This window comes from Pelobates fuscus, chromosome 9 (assembly GCF_036172605.1).
Source record: "Pelobates fuscus isolate aPelFus1 chromosome 9, aPelFus1.pri, whole genome shotgun sequence".
Lineage (NCBI taxonomy): Eukaryota > Metazoa > Chordata > Amphibia > Anura > Pelobatidae > Pelobates > Pelobates fuscus.
This window is the reverse complement of record NC_086325.1, coordinates 18,277,846-18,301,489: the sequence shown is the minus strand read 5'-3', so window position 1 is coordinate 18,301,489 and position 23,644 is coordinate 18,277,846. Positions and strand designations below refer to the sequence as shown.

Sequence of the window (23,644 nt, the reverse complement as noted above, 5' to 3'; positions counted from 1 at the left end):
CTGTGGTTAAGTCTCGTTTTGTGGCCTTGGTGAAGGGAGAGGTCACGTGTGGACTGCTGGATGAACTGATTGAACTACTCGTGGTGGGAGAGGTTAAACAATTTAGATCAGCAGAGACTGTTATGGCAAATGCTGTCAAACTTTGAGGAAACGATACACTTCTATATTTACCTACGCATGTCTTATTGCTGACTACAGTAATATTTACACGGATCGTGGCGGTATTGATGGCACCAGAACTTATAACTGGCCTCACACTCATAGTAGAACCAATTTCTATGTTCAGTAAAAGTGACTGATCGGTCACGTTGGAAAAGAAGACTTGTGTTTTATTAGTCCCGGTTCCCATAACCACACTTACGACCAGTTCCGGCATTATGGCCTCCTTCTTACAGGAGCTAGTGTGACAATTGCTGTACATAGTCTTATCGCTCACAGCAACCACACTATACAAAATATTATTTTGTCCCATTTGCAATGTAGTAGATGTAACAGTATTGTTATTTTTTGCAGTTTGTGGTATAGCAATAATAACATCCACTTCTTCCGTTAGCGTCTGCTGCACCCCAATATTTGGGCTCTGATTTTTGAGTTTATCGGACAAGCTCAGGTCCAGTATTGAAGATTTCTTGTCGGTTGATTTTTCATTAAGAATTTTGTTATTTCTCAAGATGGATTGTTTAAGTGGCTTGTTGCAGAATCCTGACAAAGACACAAACATGAAGGTTAAACAATCAGGAGCAGGAACAGACGGGAAAGAGGTGGCAGTAACTGGGGTAAGGAAACTTAAAGGAGAACTGTCTTTTCCCTGTATTTGTCATATAATGTTTTTGTATCCTCTATATTTAACAAATATCTGTTTGTGAGATGTAAAAAAAAGTTAAATGTAGAAATCTACTCCTCTTTATCCTGCAACTGGGCGCCTCAATCTTAGCTCCCTGTCAGTCATTGTTATAAGCTCCGCCCTTTACACCTGGCAGTCAGTATAGAGAGAGCCACCTACATCTTAGCTCCCTGTCAATCATTGTTATAAGCTCCGCCCATTACACCTGGCAGTCAGTATAGAGAGAGCCACCTCCATCTTAGCTCCCTGTCAATCATTGTTATAAGCTCCGCCCTTTACACCTGGCAGTCAGTATAGAGAGAGCCACCTCCATCTTAGCTCCCTGTCAATCATTGTTATAAACTCCGCCCTTTACACCTGGCAGTCAGTATAGAGAGAGCCACCTCCATCTTAGCTGAGCGGGGACCCACCGAAGGGCAGGCTATTTCAGCTGCTGTCCGTCCTCAGTACACTCTTGCAACTTATTTTTGCTATTCAGTGGAAATTGTCTTTGTTTTTTTAGTCTAAACTCTATAAGATGACATTTGCACATATTTCTCAAACCCGGAATCATTCGTTTTGGTATATACAGTGCTTTATTTCAGCATATTTATTGAACAGTGAATTGTACTAAATTTAAAAAACTAACACAGCAAAACTGAGTTTTGAAATATCGAAGTTAGAAATATGGGTGAATTAAATCACTTTTGATCTCAAGGGAACAAATCCAAGCTTTTCAGTTTGCCATGCTATGCTGTTTAGCGCGTTAAATACATTTGGGGTTTATTTACTAAAATCAAAATAGTCATGAGTTAAAAATGAGGATTTGTGGTAAACATGTCATGTCTGTGCTGTAGAATTTAAAAAAAATCCGCACTTTTCGCGTAAATTTCGCAATTTGCCTTTCAGTTTGCTAAATGTGATGTTTACTGGATAAACTCTAGTCTGCTTTAATTTAAGAGATATCTGTGATTCAATTATAGAAAGTACCATTCCTCCTCCCTCCCCCCCCCAAAAAAAATATCCATAAACATCAGATATAATTCTTATAAAAATTGAATTATATGACAAATTGTAAAATAATAAGAAGAGCAGATTATTTATCCTTAGGGAAATAGTGCAATGCGTCCTGGTGGATAATACATTTTATTTGGATATCTGGCTAATGAAATCTGCTGATTTGAAAAATTCCCTAATAATGCAACAGTCACAACTTGGCTCTTTTTGCCTGTTTTTTTCAACTGCGTTTTCAGTCCACTACAACGTGGTATTATGTGAATGAATCCAATAAACAAAACAAAAATATTTTAATGAACAATTTTCGAAAACTGAGCCCCTGACAGTTTAGCTGGATTAATCTCCCAATTTGTCTCAGCCGTGTTCGGCTGTTTGCAAGTTGTCAACTAGTTAGTTTACAGCGAACCACAAATCACAGTTCATTGACCGTCTCCCTAGTCAGAAGGAAGGTTTGCATTAATGATTTTAAATTAACATTTTAAATGGCATTGGCTGTATCCATGGAAACGGTGACACTGCTCGCTACCCTGTCTGGACTAAATGCTTTAAATCCACCAATCAAACCTCATCCTCTTTCTGTTAAATGCTTCCATTGTTAAAGCTCTCTTTATATATATATTACCATGTGTTATTATATAAATATTTACATATATGTTAATATATCTCTAGTCCCATCTTTTCTTACCGTTTGCACATGATGCCATTAGTGCCATAAGGAACACTAGTCTCAGTCCAAGGGCCATCTTTCTTCTTTAATATCGCAGTGTGGGGAGAGCTGTGAATGTAAGTCTGCGGCGGCCAGGAGGGGAATACAAGGCTGGATGGATTCTGTTGTACTTCTTTGGCGAGAATTCTTAAGGGAAATTCTTATCAGCAGAAAAATATTCTTTACCTTACTGATTATCTCTGTTTGCCAAGCAGCTGATAACAGTTCTCTATACACTGTACTATAAGTGGTGGGTTACAGGAGCAAAATACCAGGGCTATATGGTGCGTGTTAAAGGCAAGCGGTAGGCAAGTAGTACATGGTCGGTGTAAGGTACCAGTAGTATAATGGTCGGTATAAGGTACCAGTGGTAGATGGTCAGTGTAAGGTACCAGTAGTAGATGGTCGGTGTAAGGTACCAGTAGTATAATGGTCGGTATAAGGTACTAGTGGTAGATGGTCAGTGTAAGGTACCAGTAGTAGATGGTCGGTGTAAGGTACCAGTAGTATAATGGTCGGTATAAGGTACTAGTGGTAGATGGTCAGTGTAAGGTACCAGTAGTAGATGGTCGGTGTAAGATATAAGTGGTAGATGGTCGGTGTAATGTACCAGTGGTAGATCATGGTCGATGTAATGTACCAGTGGTAGACAGTCGGTGTAAGGTAACAGTGATATAATGGTCGGTGTAAAGTACCAGTGGTAGATGGTTGATGTAAGGTACTAGTGATAGATGGTCAGTGTAAGGTACCAGTAGTAGATGGTCGGTGTAAGATATAAGTGGTAGATTGTCGATGTAAGGTACCAGTGGTAGATGGTCAGTGTAAGGTATAAGTGGTAGATGGTCGGTGTAAGGTACCAGTGATATAATGGTCGGTATAAGGTACTAGTGGTAGATGGTCGGTGTAATGTACCAGTGGTAGATCGTCGCTGTAATGTACCAGTGGTAGATCGTCGATGTAAGGTACCAGTGGTAGATGGTCGATGTAAGGTACCAGTGGTAGATGGTCAGTGTAAGGTATAAGTGGTAGATGGTCGGTGTAAGGTACCAGTGATATAATGGTCGGTATAAGGTACTAGTGGTAGATGGTCGGTGTAATGTACCAGTGGTAGATCGTCGCTGTAATGTACCAGTGGTAGATCGTCGATGTAAGGTACCAGTGGTAGATGGTCGATGTAAGGTACCAGTGGTAGATGGTCGATGTAAGGTACCAGTGGTAGATGGTCGATGTAAGGTACCAGTGGTAGATGGTCGATGTAAGGTACCAGTGGTAGATGGTCGGTGTAAGGTACCAGTGGTAGATGGTTAGTGTAAGGTACTAGTGGTAGATGGTCAGTGTAAGGTACTAGTGGTTGATGGTCAGTAAATCGGTATAAGGTTTTAGCGGTAGATGGTCGATGTAAGATATCAATGGTAGATGGTCTGTATAATGTACCAGTGGTAGCTGGTCAGTGTAAGGTACCAGTGGTAGATGGTCGGTGTAAGGTACCAGTGGTAGATGGTTGTTGTAAGGTAACAGTGATTGACGGTTTGTATAAGGTACCAGTGGTAGATGGTTGTTGTAAGGTACCAGTGGTAGATGGTCGGTGTAAGGTAACAGTGATTGACGGTTTGTATAAGGTACCAGTGGTAGATGGTTGTTGTAAGGTACCAGTGGTAGATGGTTGTTGTAAGGTAACAGTGATTGACCGTTATTATAAGGTACCACTGGTAGATGGTAAGATTAATTAAAGTAAGTGTTTATACATAACAATTAAAAATAATCAAAATAATCAGTGTTACCTAGAGTTAAATTCTATGTATTAAAATGCCTATAAATAATATTCTATAAAACCTTAATCATTATAACGTCAGTTTTACAGAAACCAGTCTTCATTCTTTGTACGGACTCATTGGGAATATATTGCATGCCAGATAATATGAGCATGAGATGTTGTGTATATAGTGATGCCGTGTACAGATTACAGAACCGGGAAGCATGAGAGCTCAAAGAATGGCACTCGGAGCTCATTCTGTGTAATCTGGAGCTTCGTGTTTGAATAAGTCACATTTCAAAGCCAGTGACAATGTCAGATAGAGGTCAGAGTGGCAAAACAATAAGAGGTTCCACGGTAACTGCCGGGTGAAATGGAAAAAAATACAATGTCTGTGTATCTTCAGGTCTCTTATTACCCCGACTATTGGCCCCTGAGAACAGGGAATTATTTTATTACTTCTAATTATTTAATTCGCTTCTCAGGTCAGCCCTGACTCCCTCCCCACCTCTTTCCCATGTCTTTTCTCCCTCAGCATGTCAGAGCGGTAGGTTACCGCTATTTGTTAGTGATTATTGCAGAATATATAATTGGCAATAACTATTAAGTCTTCATGGGGATACTGGCCATCATCAGGGTAATCTCAGACCATTTGCTATTCTTTCCATTGTAATGTGCACCACACATCATTTTCCACCAGAGGTCGATGTTTAGTCAAATATCTTTTTTTTATTTAAAGGTTTTTATAGAACACACTTACCCAGATTATAAAATAACCAGAATAATTGAGGTTTCCCAGAAATCAGAAAACTAACCCTCTTTTTCCCAAACTGGTAAAATTTTCCCATCGGCAGATACGTATTTGCACTCATTGGGAGTTATTCACTAAAATCCTTTATAATCAAATGAAAATCTCAACATATTTAACATTAGATCGACCATTCTTTTCACTGATTCGTTGGCTAGAATTGTGTGGGTACTTTGTAACTATCCGTGTGTGTCTGTGTTATTTCAGAATGTTGTGAAATCCGGAATATGTCAGAACTTGTATTGCTAATACACATGGTATCACTGCGCGACCCATTGAAAAAGAACCCGACCATTGAATTAACTTCTGAAGATCCCAGCACGTTAACCCGGACCTTTCCTATTATCTGCCCTCCGCTATTTATTTATTTTATTCTTGGGCTAGGCTTAGAATAAGGATTGAGTGAGGCTAACGGTGAAATGGTTTTAAAACGGTTAAAATTTGAAAAATAAAATTTGAGAGAAAATTAAGGCTAGGAACTTATTGAGTCTCACTCAGTTATTATTCTAACCCTAAACCTTGAAATAGTACAAATCGTGGAGGGCAGATAACAGGAAAGTTATCCCGTTATCTATATCTATTTTACCGGATCAAGGAAACATTTCATTTTTTTCACTGTTTAAATAGTACTCGTTGTGAAAATTTCTAAAGGGTCACTAAACACCATGATGACATTCAGTCAAGGGCAAATCACACATTGTAAAAGTGTACAACGTCCCAGTGGTGGGACAAAATTTGGGGACCCTCTCTAGGGCAAGAATGGCAAAAAGATAGATCTTCATCTGTCGTCCATGATTCTATGCCAGCTGGGGATCTACCATTTGCCCATCCCTGCAGGGTTGTATTTGTGCGTTTGAATGTAAGCATGTTTTTGTATAGAGCATGTGTGCACATATAGGGTTGTATTTGTATGTACTGTTGCCATTGGAATGCAGTGGTATACATGTGTGTAGTGATTGTGTTTGAATGCAGGGCTGTGTTTGTATGCAGTGGTATACATGTGTGTAGTGATTGTGTTTGAATGCAGGGCTGTGTTTGTATGCAGTGTTGTACATGTGTGTAGTGTTTGTGTTTGAATGCAGGGCTGTGGTTTGTATGCAGTGTTGTACATGTGTGTAGTGTTTGTGTTTGTATGCAGGGCTGTGGTTTGTATGCAGTGTTGTACATGTGTGTAGTGTTTGTGTTTGTATGCAGGGCTGTGTTTGTATGCAGTGTTGGCTTTTAAATGTAGATGTGGTTTTGTGTGTAAAGTTAGTGTTTGTATATAATACGCGTTTTAATACGGGGGCGTTTGTATGTAATGACTGCATTTGCATACAGGGGTGTGTTTGGATATAGTGTTGTGTTGTAAATGCGGATGTACATTGTGTGTAGTATTGGAGTTTTAGTGAAGGGGTGTGTTTGTATATTATTTTGGAGTTTGAATTCGGACGTGTCTTTGTATATTACATACAAACATATGCCTGAATTCAAACTCCAATGTTTGTGTTTTCATTGGTGTGCTTGCATGTTGTGTTGGTGTTTGATTGCTGGGATGTATGCACATAGATACACACATATATACACATTATCACACAGATACACACATATAAACACACTGACACATATTCATAGACACAACGATACAGACACTGACACATGAACACAGCTGGACACATGCACACACCTTGACACACAGATATACACACACAGGCATATACATACACACTGAGATACACACAGTGACACACGCACTAACACAAACACACAGAGATATACACACACATAGATACACACATTTGCACACACACAAAGATACATACACACACACACACAGCACACACACAAATAAACACAATGACATACTCAGATACACACACTGGCACACACAGAATTTACAAACTTTACTCTTATTAATAGTGTCTTTTTGGGTAATACTGTTTTTATTGTTTCAGTTTCTTCACACACACTTTACACACAGTTTATTTGCTGTTTTTTTTTTAGTAAGAAAAAATCTTTACTAGTGATTGCAATAACAATTTTGTCAACAGAAATATTTGTGTGTTCTCTCAAATTCTAATGTGTAACAGCTAGAATTCACTGGGTAGATTACCCTGCAGTCCTGTATGAGAAAGACTATAAGTGCGTGCTGTTAGCCGCTGCAATATGACTGTTCACAGAGCACTAGCACACATTCACGTTTTATTTTAGTTTAACTTATTTGTATTATTTGTTAAATAGATGTTTTATCCATATAATGTATTAAAAATAATAATAAATTTTTACTCTATTCTCCCCTTAAAGGGACACTGCCTAAATAAATAAAAAATCACTGTTTAGTAGATATACTCTAAATGAAAACATTCATACGTTAATTATGCATTATTTAATTGGTGGTTTACCTAAACACAGCTTGTAAAAAATGCAGATCTCTGGTCTGCAGCCCTAACAAGCCCTCCCCTTCTAACCCCGCCCAGACTTTCTGTGGCTGTCCAATCACAGATTTCCCAATGCAGCTCAATGAGAAGTCTTTGCAAGGCAGGTGCTCTGAGCAATTGCTGCCTCTTGAGTTCAGTACAAATAATGTAACTAAACCAGGAAGTAACCGGACCTGTTGTCTCCTCGAAAAGCCAGCGGGTGAAACCAATATAATTTATAAAAATATGTAAATTTCTATTGAAATCTACGCTTTATCCAAAAGACACTCTTCACTCATAAAACGTTTCAGCTAGCTAAAGTGCTTTAGGGTTCTGGAGTGTTCCTTTAAGTGCTAAATGTAGTGACAAGAAAATGTAAATTCATTTTATTAAACAACAACCACAATTTTTTTTTTTTTAAATGCATCGACAAGAAGCATAATATCTACACATTCACATGCATTCACACATAATTTAATATTACTTATTACAAACATCAACGGTAGAGACTTGCTGTCACTCAGTGTCATGATATCCCAGAATGCTCAGCTGGTGCAACAGAAATTAATGATCACACCGTTTGTGGTCAATGATGTGCAGCAGTCCAATCACACATGGACGGAAAAAGGTATTTTGTGCTTCTGAGTTTAGAACGTTAAATATTCAGAAATCTCTCTCTCTCTCTCTCATTTTTCTTTTGGCTGTATAAATCCACGCCAATATCTGGGTTTTCTTCTCTCTACAATCCAAGATGACTGAAAGACGTGGTACAAGCTTCTTCTTCGGAACCAAAATATTAAAATAGCCATTGTTGGAAATGCCAAATCAGTCCAAAAATGGGGTAATATATCTCTACCAAGAGTTGATCCATATAAATATTATGCCAACCAAAAACATCATGAGTTTGTCTTGACTCGGCAGTGCGGAAGCAGAAAGGGCACGTGCATGGCAATAGCCACTCGTTTTCGTGTAGGAGATTAGCAGAAGTTCCACTTCCTTTGAGCAGCAGTCTGATGTGAAATGAATATGTTCATAAATCCCATCTGTCTCATGCAGGACAGAGCCTGCGCCGTGTAGAACTCGAACTGATTCAATGCCGTCGGAATGCAGTCCTAGGAAGGTGACACTCCAGGGGTGCTGCTTGCACGGGTTTGGAAGCTCAGAGAGTGGACATATGCCAGAGTAAGAAAGGATGGTACAATTTGGGAAAATCAGAGGAATTGCCTAAAAGTACCAGAGGAAAAAGAAAGGGAAGTTAAAAAGAAAATTAAAGAGGAAAATACATAAATGGAGGATCAAAGAGAACGGAGAATAAATTATGAGTTTGGGGAAATTGATTTAGGGGAAGGAACAGGCCATAAGATGGTGGAAAGTACAGGGGCAAGATTAAATGGATGGAAGAAAAGAGAGGGGCAAGCGTAGGAAGTTCTCAAAGTGCGTTAGAGAGGGATAAATCAAACAGAGGTAGAAAGAGTGGATGGAATCCATAAGTCAAAGTATGTAGAGTAAGGGGACACAGGAAATCAAAGAAGAAAGAGGAGGTGGACAGAGGATATCGAGAAGGCGTGGGAAGTAGACATGGGGAGTTAGTGAAGTGTTTATAGGACGTTAGAAGTGAACAATGGAAACAAAATGTTTAGGAAATGCATGGAGGAAATTAGGATAAAGGAAGTGCACGAAGGACGTTAGGATAAAGGAAGGGCATGGAGGACGTTAGAATAAAGAAAGTGCACAGAGGACATTAGGATAAAGGAAGTGCATAGAGGACGTTAGGATAAAGGAAGTGCACGGAGGACATTAGGATAAAGGAAGGGCATGGAGGACATTAGGATAAAGGAAGGGCATGGAGGACATTAGGATAAAGGAAGGGCATGGAGGACATTAGGATAAAGGAAGTGCATAGAGGACGTTAGGATAAAGGAAGTGCACGGAGGACATTAGGATAAAGGAAGGGCATGGAGGACATTAGGATAAAGGAAGTGCACAGAGGACGTTAGGATAAAGGAAGTGCACGGAGGACGTTAGGATAAAGGAAGGACATGGAGGACATTAGGATAAAGGAAGGGCACGGAGGACGTTAGGATAAAGGAAGTGCACGGAGGACGTTAGGATAAAGGAAGTGCACGGAGGACGTTAGGATAAAGGAAGGACATGGAGGACATTAGGATAAAGGAAGGGCACGGAGGACGTTAGGATAAAGGAAGTGCATAGAGGACGTTAGGATAAAGGAAGGGTATGGAGGACGTTAGGATAAAGGAAATGAACGGAGGACATTAGGATAAAGGAAGGACATGGAGGACATTAGGATAAAGGAAGGGCACGGAGGACGTTAGGATAAAGGAAGTGCATGGAGGACATTAGGATAAAGGAAGTGCATAGAGGACGTTAGGATAAAGGAAGTGCACGGAGGACATTAGGATAAAGGAAGGGCATGGAGGACATTAGGATAAAGGAAGTGCACAGAGGACGTTAGGATAAAGGAAGTGCACGGAGGACGTTAGGATAAAGGAAGGACATGGAGGACATTAGGATAAAGGAAGGGCACGGAGGACGTTAGGATAAAGGAAGTGCACGGAGGACGTTAGGATAAAGGAAGTGCACGGAGGACGTTAGGATAAAGGAAGGACATGGAGGACATTAGGATAAAGGAAGGGCACGGAGGACGTTAGGATAAAGGAAGTGCATAGAGGACGTTAGGATAAAGAAAGGGTATGGAGGACGTTAGGATAAAGGAAATGAACGGAGGACATTAGGATAAAGGAAGTGCATGAAGTACGTTAGGATAAAGGAAGCGCATGGAGGACGTTAGGATAAAGAAGTGCATGGAGGACGTTAGGATAAAGGAAGCACATATGTAATAAAAGGAGAGAAACAGATTTAAACATTATTAATTCAATATTTTGTCTAATTAGTACATTTTTATTTTGAGCTAACACTATATCCAGAAAATGTAGGTTATTCACTGAAATGTAAATAGACAGTAAATGGCAAAGAAAATGCAAACATATTCAAACTAGATTTTTTTTTTCTGCCCATGTATTTGATTAGATTTTGTGCTGTAACTAGCCCTACTCCTAGGTGGGAGCATTGGATATACTACCCATCAGCCCAAATATATAAAAAATATATAAAAGTTCTTTGTATTGGTAAATATTTAAAATACAGATTAAGGAACAGCAGACACACAAAAATACTGTGACATTTTACGGGGTTACTTAAAATCACCTATCTTAACAAACAAAGATGGGGATTTGTTTACACAATGTAGGCGTAACGTTTATTTATATATTGAGGCCGACGAATAATGTAGACATTGCTGCAGCCTACGAGTAGTGGGAGTTGGAGCACAGGGCTGATATCTGCGTGGTGATAAAGTGTTTGCAAAAATAAATCATTCGTAATAAATCATTCGTAATAAATCATTCGTAATAAATCAAAGTAATATGTTTGGAAAGTAAATAGAATTTGCTTTTCGGTTTTAATTTACACATATCAAAGATCTCAGTTTTCTTTAGATGCGTTTTTTAAGCTTTGTTATTTATATATATCAGCGTTAAAATGCAGTGGAACATGTTATATACCAGTGATGGCGTAGAGGGGTGTTAGATCTAATTTACCTCTGGCTTCTTTTTCACAGGCAGCCGTTGCATGGTGAAACAACTTTTGGTTTTATCGTGACAGCTTGCGGCTGTCGCTGTAACAGTCAGCATTGAATCTGTGTTCATTGTGGTCGGAGCTTCGATCCAGAATTCTGATGCATTCACGCTGTTCGTATCGCCAAACTCGACCCTGTGCAAAAACGGGTTATAATCAGAAATGGAAGTTTGGAAACATGAATAAAAGGCGTGGATATTTTTATAGCAATTAAGGATTATATCAGAGTTGTTTGTCCTTAGACAATTGCCCCAGTTCATTGATTTTTAAACTTAAAAACACAACATCAGGCAAATATCTCCTGCGGCCGTCCTCAACAAAGGCCGAGACATTTGAACTGCTGGAAAGGTGTCATTCTGGTGTAAATCCTTAATTAAGTTTCGGAGGTTAAAGGGACACCAGGTTACGACCAGTTAGGTTAATATAGTAGTGTTAATTGGTGACACATCAAAGTGAATCAATGAGAGACAGACATTTGGCCCCTGGTACTATAACTACTGACCAGTCCTGAATATAAAAACATGAGTGGAAAAGGTAAAAAATGAGGTCAAACACAGGAAGAAACAGACATTCCGTTCCCTGATGCAGACTGACTGCGGGTAGGATGGAGATCTAAGAACTCACCTGTTTACATCAGTCCACACTTTGAAATCTTTGTTATCGGTGCTCAGTTTGATCGCGTAGCAGTTAGAGGAACCGTATTTAGTGACCATAAGTGACATTAGGTGCCTTTCTCCTTCAGCCAGGCCATGTTCAAGCACCGTGGATATCTGAGTATTAAAGGGTTAATGGCGCGTTAGACAACACAGGACAATTACTGGCAAGTAATCATATTATTATTATTTATATTATATAAACATTTTACACACACAAACCAATACAAGAATATATGTATATAAATATACGGTATATATCAGTGACAGGAACTGAGAATAATAATTTTTGGAAATTATCGGAGTGAAAACCATAAAACCTCAAATCTAAAAAATGTAACCCTTAGCATACCAGTGGGATGGCAGGCAAGTCACGCTACAAAGGGATTTATCTAACCAGTGTTCTTTACAGGGTTAAAAATATATATCTATAAATGTATAAACCAATCTTAAAAACAAAAATTGATATTTCTATAAATAGCAGGTGCAGATGATTCCACTCCTTTGGTTCTCTGAATAAAAAGTTATATTTTATCCCTTCTTTATTTTGCAGGGAATTTACACACAAATAAATAATTTTAAAAATACCTTTCATGTAATTTGCCAATAATAATAAAAAATAAAAATCTAAGTGCCTTCTTGACCCATAGTAAAATTTAGACTTATGTTCATTAATCTAATATAATTTTATAAGACATTACGTTGTTACTGATTTTCTCTCTCGAATATTGGGATTACATTTTGGAGGATTGTAAGAAAATGTAAAGTTTTAAGCAAAAAAAGAGTCAAATTGAAAAGAATTGTCTATTTTGGGCTACAATCACCTTGCAGAATGAAATATACGGTACCTAAATTACATAAGAAGTTTTATAGAAAACATAGATGTTATAATTCAGCTTGCAGACCCTGACATTCCCGTTGATGTAGACGTTATGCTAATTGCAAGTTTGGCTGGGAAGACATGGATTCTAATCAATGTCGCCCCAGTCCATATACGCAGACAGTTAGCGGTAAAATGTTATATAAACTCATTGACAAGGTTAGTTCAGTCCAGTGTGACAATGTAATTACAAATCCTGGATATTAGCAGAGATAGTGTGATTAATGAAGGTTGCAATGACCATGCTTAGATGAAAAATCCATTGTAAACATATTAAATATAGTGGGGTATTAAGGGTATATATGGATTTGTTATATTACTGGCGTGGTTAGTACAATATCACTACTGGCGTGGTTAGTACAATATTACTACTGGTGTGGTTAATACAATAGTAATACTAGTATGATTAGTACAATATTACTACTTACATGGTTAGTACAATATTACTACTGGCATGGTTAGTAAACTTTTTTTCAGCTGCTATGAACAAATCAAATTCCTCTTAATCTATGCCCGAACGAATTGGTCCATTTGGGATTTATCTTTGGAATCTTTATTCAATAAATAGGACTCCACAGATAATTTAATGAGTCTATAACAGCTGCAAATAATTAGTGTGAAGTCTAGGGATTAGTACAAGACACATTGTAACAATCACAGGATGCAGTATTAGGTTTCATGCGCACCTCCATCACACATTCCGCAGCTTTCCCATGCTGTGGGGCCTCCCGGTGAAGTACATGCCCAGTGCCATCCTGGCCGGTCACCCCGACTCTGAACTCACCAATGGGCAGGTGTCCCACCTCTGCAATCAGGAGCCTGCTCTGATTGGTCGGTTCCAGTGGCAACATATGCGTCTCTCCTTGAGTGAAGGTCAGGGAGACTTGGTCCAGGTGAGCAGCCTCTGGGAGGCCAATGGCTTCAACAACCAAGACTGAAGGAACACCTGTGGTGGTAATAGAAGAGAAACTTCACTTTTTAAAACCAACAGTGGTTGGAAGAACCTACAATACATTTTGGTTTGCTGTGCTTCAGGAGCTACAGACTTGCTTTTGATGAGAAATTGTAGCAGTAGTAGTAAACTTAACCCCTTAAGGACACATGACATGTGTGACATGTCATGATTACCTTTTATTCCAGAAGTTTGGTCCTTAAGGGGTTAAAGGGATATTTTTAACACCAAACCAACTACCCCCAACGAACACTTGCATGCATTTAATTATGCATTATTTCATTGGGGGTATATATAAAAACACTTGAAAAAGATGTAGATCTCTTGTCTGCATCCTTTACAAGCCCTCCCCTTCTAACCCCGCCCAGACTTTCTGTGGCTGTCCAATAACAGACTTCTTAATGCAGCTCAATGAGACGTCTTTACAAGACAAGCTCTGGGCAATTACTGCATCATCAGTTTAGCTCCACTGAGCTAACCAAACCAGGAAGTAACAGGACCGGCTATCTGATTGACAGTCAGGGGGGCTGTAACAAGGTTCATTTACAAAAGTGTCAATTTCTATTGAAATCTGCACTTTTTGTAAAATGAAGGAGACAAAAAAGAAAGAAAAACACTCTTCAGCAAGGGGTCCAGAGTGACCTTATAATCTCCAGCAATGAGGGTTGGTAACGGTGCTTTGAAATTAGAATGTAGCCAAATGAGGCACATTATACAGTTCACAGCAGCAGGACTGCGCTCGGTTGAATAATCCCTTTTATTAGGGACTTACTTCTTAAGCTGAACTCGCTATTGAAACGAGCGCTAAAAAAAATGGTGTCCATACAATAATGAATTGAAGAGGGGTACTAAGTGACACGTGCTGAACAGATAGGTAGAGAATTGTGCCTTGGAGACACTAGGTATATTAAATTACTTACCTGCCACTGGTTGGTTGGTGTATTTATAAAGTCCAGGGTGAGACCCATTCAGGAAAGACCCAAAATAGTACAGAAAGTCAAAAGAACTCCGTCCTGTGTAACAGAAAGGGAGACGATTACAAAGAAAGTTACACGACAGGAAAAGGGGGGAGACAGAAAGATGGAAGAGGAGAGAGATTAGGATGTGAGAAGATACAACGTATATAATGGATAAGAAAGATACATTGAAGGACATTTGTTTTATAAGACTTCTGCCTTAATGACAGAAGGACGAAGTGAGCAGTGAATAGAGGATAACTGACTTAACGATAGAGAAATTAATCAAGGCATGTAATATTAATAGTGCGTGAATATCAGAGAAAACTGAATGACTACTGCAAACATAGAAAGACGTTAAATGAAAGTATTTAAAAAATTGGGCAGACAAGATGGGCCGAATGGTTCTATCTGCCGTCACATTCTATGTTTCTTTAGAAAAGGGTTCTAAGAAGGTGTTGATTGATACATATTATCCATTTCACAGAGGGACAAATATACATACATACAGAGACAGACGTGTGCTCCGGTCACCTTGCACATGCAATGTGTATGGGTTCGTGTTTTTGACAGCGACGCTCCAATTCCCCACCATTAGAGGATCTTCTAGGGTTATTCGTGTAAACAAGCCTTCCCTGTGGTTTTTGACTATTTGAATGTGGCCTAGTAGGAGAGAGAAAAGCCTAAATAAAGTGACCACCAGCATCTAGCGTTGTAAATCGATATAAACTGGTGAGGCTCCTGTAGAGACATTTTCATTATTTCGCTGCTATTTTCACACTGGCGCATTGACGTAAATGTTGGTTTTTAAAGATTTTACTTTGTCTTTGCTGCAGCAGGGCGCAGTTTTAGTTTTGTAGTTTTTCCTTTATATTGCACAGAATCGTACATAAGTCCTTTACGGTCAACTAATTATGGCTTAAAGCAGCGTGGTGTAACCGTATCAGAGCATTTATCTGTATAGACAGCTCACACTTACTCGAAGAGGAACAGATGATATAATTGTGTTAGTCAAAATAAAGAGGAGGAATTGGTTAAATTACTCAGAATGGCCTGAGGATCATATTTTTAACACACAGGTCCTTTGTTCTTACCGTCAGGGTTATAGACATTGATTCCTCTGATATCGCCATTTATAAAGAGAGTGACGTTACGTATGAAATGATCAATCTCGAACACGTGGGTGGCTTCACCCCTCTTCTCGCTCTTCACATCAAGCAGATTCACCTACATGGATCGAAAAAGAGAACAGCACAGTGTGAGTTTATTCTTCTTAATGCACCTCTCCAATCACTTACTGCACCCCAGTCACTTACTGTACTGCCAGCACTGCCGAATCCCCATCACTTGCCATATTCCCATCACTTACTGCACCCCAGTCACTTACTGTACTGCCAGCACTGCCGAATCCCCATCACTTGCCATATTCCCATCACTTACTGCACCCCAGTCACTTACTGTACTGCCAGCACTGCCGAATCCCCATCACCTGTCATATTCCCATCACTTACTGCACCTGAGTCACTTACTGTATTCCCAGCACTGCCGAATCCCCATCACCTGCCATATTCCCATCACTTACTGCTCCCCGGTCACTTACTGTACTGCCAGGACTGCCGATTCCCCATCACTTGCCATATTCCCATCACTTACTGCACCCCAGTCACTTACTGTACTCCCAGGACTGCCGATTCCCCATCACTTGCCATATTCCCATCACTTACTGCACCCCAGTCACTTACTGTACTCCCAGCACTGCCGAATCCCCATCACTTGCCATATTCCCATTACTTACTGCACCCCAGTCACTTACTGTACTCCCAGGACTGCCGATTCCCCATCACTTGCCATATTCCCATCACTTATTGCACCCCAGTCACTTACTGTACTGCCAGCACTGCCGAATCCCCATCACTTGCCATATTCCCATCACTTACTGCACCCCAGTCACTTACTGTACTCCCAGGACTGCCGATTCCCCATCACTTGCCATATTCCCATCACTTACTGCACCCCAGTCACTTACTGTACTCCCAGGACTGCCGATTCACCATCACTTACTGCACCCCAGTCACTTACTGTACTCCCAGCACTGCCGAATCCCCATCACTTGCCATATTACAATCACTTACTGCACCCCAGTCACTTACTGTACTGCCAGCACTGCCGAATCCCCATCACTTGCCATATTCCCATCACTTACTGTACCCCAGTCACTTACTGTACTGCCAGCACTGCCGATTCCCCATCACTTGCCATATTCCCATCACTTACTGCTCCCCAGCCACTTACTGCACTCCTATTACTTGCTGATGCCCCAATCTCTAACTCCACACACGTATCCACAAGCCTTTACACACGTTTGCTCACAATATCAAAGTGTGAAGACTCTTTAATTATGTCTGTCACGGCATCAATGTCTTCATTGTTGGAGAAGATGATCTGTCCGCCGGATGTGAAAGCGAGTTCAGAATAGAGATTAAACCTGTCCTGGCGTAACAGTTCCCTCCTCTTACGCCTACGGCCCTGCATCCTGTCGGGATCCTCAGTGATCAGGAAAGATACCTGAGAAAAGAATTATTTGTTGTATAATTGCAAAGTTCCTCTAACGGCCCTCCTACTCTTAATTCTGACTGTCAGAAATAGTTTAGATTTGGAAAAACATTTGAATATATATGTGAAAGTCAAATTTTTTTTAGAGAAGTTAGATTATAAGATCTGTAAAATATAGTAATAGAAAATATTATGGAAATATAATAGAAAACAAGGCTGCATTCTTTTTATCAATAAAATATAACTCAGCCAATCAGAACACATAATTTAATCAAGCCATGGTGATTGATCATAAAAATTAACATATGATATTAAAAGACGGCAGCCCCCGTCTGCTCGAAAAGACAGATTATTTGGGGAATAAAAACGAAAACTGACTTATTTTACAACTTTCATAGACTTTTTTTGAACTTCTTAACAGCTTTTTTTTTTTTTTTAAATAAGATTGAATAATTTTATAATAAATTAAATAAGTTTATTTTAAACAAACTGAAGTTCAACATTTCCTCCTCTGACTTGGAGCGTTTTTCTATTGTCTCAGTTTGGTCTCATGTTCCCCATCAATCACTTCCACTCAACATTCTACTCCACGTGCTATTCTAAGACATCGGACCTTGATCTTTCTCTCCTGGATCAGAGCCTCCACTGAGCTCCTCAACTCCATGTCTTTGGATGAAGCGTCCGTGAACACAAAGATTTCGGAATAAGGAGGGGTGTGGATCAGAGCCAGCTGAAAATATAATGGCATTATTGTAAAAGGGCAGGCACGAAGGAGATACATCATCAAATAGTATCCGATTTTTTTACTTTTTAACTTCACCAAAAATGGAACAAAAATATCCCCATATTCTTGCCATGTTGGGCAGATTGACAGACTGATAGATACCTGCAGAGCTGATAGACACATTTCTGGTTCATCTCCCCCTCCTAGAGCAATTAAAGAATCCAAGTGATCTAGAAATTCTCTAGGGTTACTGGTCTCCAAAAGAGGTCCAAAACCTAAAAGAAACAAGGATGTCAATATTTTATGACATACTACAATAGGGGTCCACGTATGGTCCCAAAGCTCTTGGACTGCACCTTGAGTTCTCATTCACCACTCTGAAACAACTAACCACATTTTACAGTTCAAGTGTCATTAATGTTATGGAGTGTAAAATCAATATATAGATGGAAAAAGACCCACTTGATGATTGAGAAACCTAGAAATATAGATAAATTAATTATGATATTATATACCACAAATTTATCATACGTGTTATTTAAAAGCTGGAACCCTTGTATGCTAAAGGAAGAAGACAACCAAAAAAATGGTGATTTGAGATGTACCTGGGTCGTGGAAGGGAACCAGAATGAAGTGGTCAGGAGGAAGCATGTTCTGACGGTAAATTATATTGTGGGCCTGGCGTCGGACTGCTGTGATCTCCTCTCCCATGCTGCCAGTAGTATCGACAACAAAGCTCAGAGCTGGAAAGGAAGAGACTCCCAGGAGCCTGGGAGAAGAGAATGGAAGGGAGAAGACAATGGCGGTTATGATTCAAAGTTATTTATGAAACAATATACAGTCAGATATGGGAGGAAAGAGGCACAGGGAAGGTGAACAGAAAAGTTGATGTTTCTGTGTAAATATGATCAATAACAATCACGTCTAAATTTCAATGCTCAGCTTGTAACAAACTACATTTCCTTTGATTCTGAGCAAATCTCCTGGAAAGGAAATGGATGGTGGAAACCAAGTTTCTCTGAATGTGGTAGAACGGAGATGAATGAGGGATGTGTAAGGGACAAGCATGGAGGAGCAAAGATTCTCTGAGTCAGACATTATGGGGGATGTAGGAAACGCAAAAATTGATTTAGTAGAGTTTGAGGAAGATTGGTGGAGCAGAGTATTTGGGAAGTGTGATGTAGATGGGTGGAAAAGAGAAAGACTCTGGATGTGGTGGGAATGAGAAAGGTTGGGTAGAGTGTCTCTGGATGTGGTGACAAAAAGGACAAATTCAGTGGCAATTAAGATGTAATAAATGTATATTTATAAATTCCTGTATATTTTATACATCTTTCCAAAATGCATATCACATTGGCTTCAACTGGATTTTGGTAAGGCTACGCAGAAAGGTGGAAGTAAATCTGACACTACTAAAGGCTATTTCATTTGTGATGTTAAAGTTCAATCTAACATTTATAAAGTTCTCAATGCGTCTGGTCAGGTTAATCAAAAGTTGTAGCTATGTCTTATAACAAAACAAAAAAAAGATGTTCGTGTTTGCACTTGACAGTTTTCTCTTGGAGTTATCGTCCTCTCTAAGATGTACCTTACCTCAGCATCTCTTTGTCTGTTATATCTATCTTCAGCTCACTCAGAAAGTTAATGGAAGCCTCAAGAGCCAACTTGGCTGCCTTGTGATGAAGGAAGTGGTGGGGGGAATAGATGAACGAGGCTGTGTCCTTGTTGATCCCTCCAAGTGCACTGCGATGGCGGCTGTCATCAAAAGGACCCCCATGGCTACATTTTCCTGGTTTAATTTAAAAACAAATGACTGGTTTGCAAAGGCTAGAAGAATGCTTGGCCTATGCCTGTTGTAACTAGGCAGGAGCATGTGTCCATTTATTTAAATTCAAAGACATAATTCCAATTTTCATCCAAAGATGGCAGTAATTGTTCTATAGTTATTTTTACAAACATACACACCACACACATATCTCGACTTGTTTATAAAAACCTTAATGTTCCATTAAGCAATATGTGCTTAGAAGTAAATGTAATATAATGTCCCATTAAACAGTTTCCTGGCAAATATCTCACCCACTCCTAGAGTGAATCGAGATTACGGGCCACTAGCCCACGTAAAACCCCACACAAGGCCTATTTTAATCTGCAGAAGAATGCTGTGGCTCTGTGTCCCATAATCTCTGTATGCTTGTGGGCCAAGTGTCTATTGCATCCTTGTTCTGGCATTCTGGCTGTGTGTACAATTTAAATTGGCTCCAGTTTTTTTATATGATATTATTTGGGGACACTTTCTTCCTTAGAGATGTTGAGATTAGTGCTTTATTTTCTGTGTTGTAGCCTAACTTGGTGCCTACGATATCTTCCTGTTTTTGACCTGGGCCATTTATGCTGTTCCTTCAGTTTGGGTTTTTTTACCACATTGACATTTGACTTATACTCTGTTACCCCTCTCTCTGTTATCCGGAATTTAAGAAACATCTGGTTATTTTGTTTCACTTTGTGTTTCATCTCCTTCCAGGTCTTCCTTTTTAAACCTGACTATGTCCCAGTGCTGGTACGTCTTAATGTCTCTGCATCTATAGGATTTATCCCATGTCTTGTAGTGTTGCTTGTGTTCCATAAGTAGGAGGTCTCCTGCAAGTGTTCTTGCTACTAATCCAAAACAAGGAGACCCCAGCCATGGTCCAGTAGCCATGGTCCAGCAGGCAATGGGTGACTTTACAATCAGAGAACAAGTTAGTGCAAATAAAAGACTTGGGAAACTGGCAAAACTCTGTCCTAGTACTGCAAGCTTAGCGAAATGCCACCAAAAGTACATATGTTTCAACTTTCCTTGTTTGGAACTGGAAACATTGTTACTACGTAACTAGTGATAAGAACGTAGTAGAATGATACTATCAATATTTTTTTTTTCATTGAGGGTTGGGGAAGCATCTTTAATATTTGTGGGTGCCATCTCTTCCTGTAAATCTGGCATGGTACTTACCTTGAGGCTTGTTGGGTGTCTCTCCGTAGTATCCCGATGTCAGGAGTTTGTTTTTATTAATAAAGTCAGCAATGTTATTCTGGCACAAGCTGTCAGAACAATCCGTACAGGTCTGGTCGGAGGCTGGAAGAGGGGACGAGAGGAAAATAATAACAACAGGGGAGACATAATGGGGGTTGATAGGAGACATGGTGTAAGCAGGGAGGCCATTACAGAAGCAAAATGGCCACAGTCTCTATGTTGGTAGAGCTTTTGAACAGAAAGGGGTGGACAGAACGATTGGTACAAGGGGCAGACAAGGAAGGAATAAGTGAGAATGCGTCAGTAAGGATCAAGTAACGAGACGTGTTATTTAAAGCGGGGAAGGGGGAAAAGGGCAACAAAGTGGGTGAAAGCAGAAGAAGTTGAAGAGAAAACAAAGACGTAAGAAGCATAAGTTGAAGAAAACTAATTATACAGAAAGCAAAATAGATAAATATACTAAAAGATAGAGAAGGGTCAAAGATGACATAAAGTACGGTAATAAATAATTATTAGTAAAGAAAAGAAGTTAGTGGTGAGCTGTTCCATGGAAGGTCGGTCTCCTACCTCTGGCCAGAGAGTTGACTTGTTTTCCTGGAGAAGCCAGATCGGTGTTAATGTCCTTGTTACCCATCTCCACCCAGTTAGTGTGACTGTAGAAATCCTGAGAGAAATGCAAAGATGACACAATGGAATAAAGAGGATTATATTGTGATGGTGTATAATCTTAATTATTTACATCATTGCAAAGTTATTGAATCTAGTTTTGGATTGTGGACAGCAGTCCACCAATACAATGATAAGACTCGTGCACAGTGAAAAAAAACTGGTTCGGCCAAAAAAACATTTTGTTTCGGTCAAGTTCGAACGACTTGTGAATGGAATGCAGAAGTCTAATAATGTCTATGTTTACGCATCTACCAGGACCTTTTCGATGAAGATATTCCATATTATGTATGATTTAAAGTTATATTTATTAGTTAAACTGGGTTTAAATGACATTATAAAAGATGTGGACTTCTCGCTCAACAAGTCTCGAATTCTTGGTATATATATAAACAATTCTTGCATTACCTGCAGAGAGTGCAATATTTGACCTAGTTTCTGCCGAGCCCCCTCATAATCTTTTGCTATCACAGCTTCTAGGAGCTTCTCCCGGGATCTCAAGAGGCGGCTGTTTCCTGATAACAATCTCTCAGAGTCAAAATGGCACAGCGGGTCGTCTCGGGTCCCACTGAAGAAGTCCATGTTGGCATTGGCATTGACTATTTGTTGCATGGAGGCTCTGAATTGACGTGCAGACGCTTCCTCCCCAAAATATGCTCTCAAGATATCGTCTGCAATCAGCGTCTTGCCCTAAATAAGCAGGATGAGAATTAAATGGTCATTCTTACTCAAGTCGTGTCTGTTTAAATCTGTTCAGTGACATATAACTTTACAACATTCACAAATCTAGATGTAGTTTTCAGCAACAGCAGACCAGAAACAAAATGACCACTTCTGCTAATCTCCATTGACCGCGATGATATAGAGCTTCCACGTTCCATTGTGGATTTGAAAATAAGACTAGCGCCATGGAAACAGGGTTATGCATTAAAGTGAGAATTGAGCGGAATTCATACTGAATTTCACATTTTAGATAAAAATAGCCAAAATTGATTACTAATAACTGGAAAATTTGGAGAATTGTTGAAATTCAGCTATTTGGCCTTAAATTTGAAATTCACTTTGAGTTCACTTGGTATTCTCAACAATCCTCATTTTAGTAAAATACCACGAAAGTTATCTTGGCTGGAAGACCTCGCTACGATTCCTCCACTTTGTTTGCTTTAGAACACTTTTCAGAGCATGAAACTGTTTATACATAACTAAGCATTCATTTCTCCACTTCTCTGTCTGATTTACTGACTGCCAAGTGCAAAGGACTGAGTTTATAACAACGACAGACAGAGGGCTAAGACAGAAGCTCTCAGGTTCACGACAAAGTTAAATACTAGACTTGTACACAAATTAGTTTCAACCGATCCACGTTATAATGAAGTTAACGGGTATTTGGCGATTTGATCACTGTTTGAAAATGAAAAGACTTAAATTGAAACTCTGTTTATTTCTTTAGAAGCTTTGTAATCAATCTGGTATTAAATCAGCTCTAAACATTTCAAGCAATTAAAAGATACCGTTATATGAGTCCTATTACACATTTTAAAGTCACGTGGGATGTAACCTCCAGGGATCGAGAAAGAGGAGCTTCCCTGACAGAGAGAGAGACTTTATTATTTAACTTTAGAATTCTTTGTTTACGTCCAGCACAAAGTGCATTTTATAAAGGCCAGTCAACATTAGAAAGTTTAATCATGAACGAGAAACAAAAAAACAACAAACTGAGAAAAAGAAGAAATAATAAGAGGTTGGCTCAAAAACGGAAAAAATGTGGAGAGTCGGTTTAAGAATGTCCTGGGATAAATTAGGGGTAAACTGACCATAAAGGATTAACTAGAAGGCGTAATAACATGCCATGCTTCCTCACATGAAATTGAGCCACTCAGTGCTCAGTAAATAAAGACTTGGCATCATCTTGCCTGATATCAATATAATGAGGGGAGTATTGGTTTCAGGGGTAGGATTTGCTGGAAGTATCAATGTCACAGTATAGCAAGGGGTCTCTAAACCATCTTCCCATTATCACTGTGTATAAACATTAAAGCATGTTTAACATAATCCACATCTATACTGAGCTCAGAGTAGCTCGGTACAAT

At 39.5% G+C, this 23,644-nt stretch overlaps 2 protein-coding genes across 4 annotated transcripts in view; both read right to left on the bottom strand.

Annotated features, from left to right (window-relative positions):
- Positions 1–42: 42 nt before the first annotated feature.
- On the bottom strand, positions 43–2,862 carry LOC134573604 (uncharacterized). Its single transcript, XM_063433389.1, has 3 exons — positions 2,526–2,862; positions 142–702; positions 43–74 (listed from the first exon to the last, which is right to left on the bottom strand). The coding sequence occupies exons 1-3, from the start codon at positions 2,581–2,583 to the stop codon at positions 43–45; spliced, it is 651 nt and encodes a 216-aa protein (XP_063289459.1). The 5' UTR covers positions 2,584–2,862.
- Positions 2,863–7,407: 4,545 nt separating this feature from the next.
- VWA7 (von Willebrand factor A domain containing 7) overlaps positions 7,408–23,644 on the bottom strand; it is a 35,670-nt gene continuing 19,433 nt past the window's right edge. For all 3 annotated transcript variants that reach the window (XM_063431388.1, XM_063431387.1, XM_063431389.1), the window contains exons 3-17: positions 21,963–22,244; positions 21,456–21,552; positions 20,868–20,990; positions 19,469–19,664; positions 18,481–18,644; positions 18,038–18,150; positions 17,765–17,881; positions 16,969–17,163; positions 15,693–15,825; positions 15,133–15,261; positions 14,563–14,655; positions 13,377–13,636; positions 11,782–11,927; positions 11,121–11,292; positions 7,408–8,727 (exon numbers count right to left, since the gene is read on the bottom strand). In XM_063431388.1, coding sequence (XP_063287458.1) covers positions 8,356–8,727; positions 11,121–11,292; positions 11,782–11,927; positions 13,377–13,636; positions 14,563–14,655; positions 15,133–15,261; positions 15,693–15,825; positions 16,969–17,163; positions 17,765–17,881; positions 18,038–18,150; positions 18,481–18,644; positions 19,469–19,664; positions 20,868–20,990; positions 21,456–21,552; positions 21,963–22,244 — 2,592 coding nt within the window. In that variant the 3' untranslated portion in view covers positions 7,408–8,355. The remainder of the gene's footprint in view (positions 8,728–11,120; positions 11,293–11,781; positions 11,928–13,376; positions 13,637–14,562; positions 14,656–15,132; positions 15,262–15,692; positions 15,826–16,968; positions 17,164–17,764; positions 17,882–18,037; positions 18,151–18,480; positions 18,645–19,468; positions 19,665–20,867; positions 20,991–21,455; positions 21,553–21,962; positions 22,245–23,644) is intronic.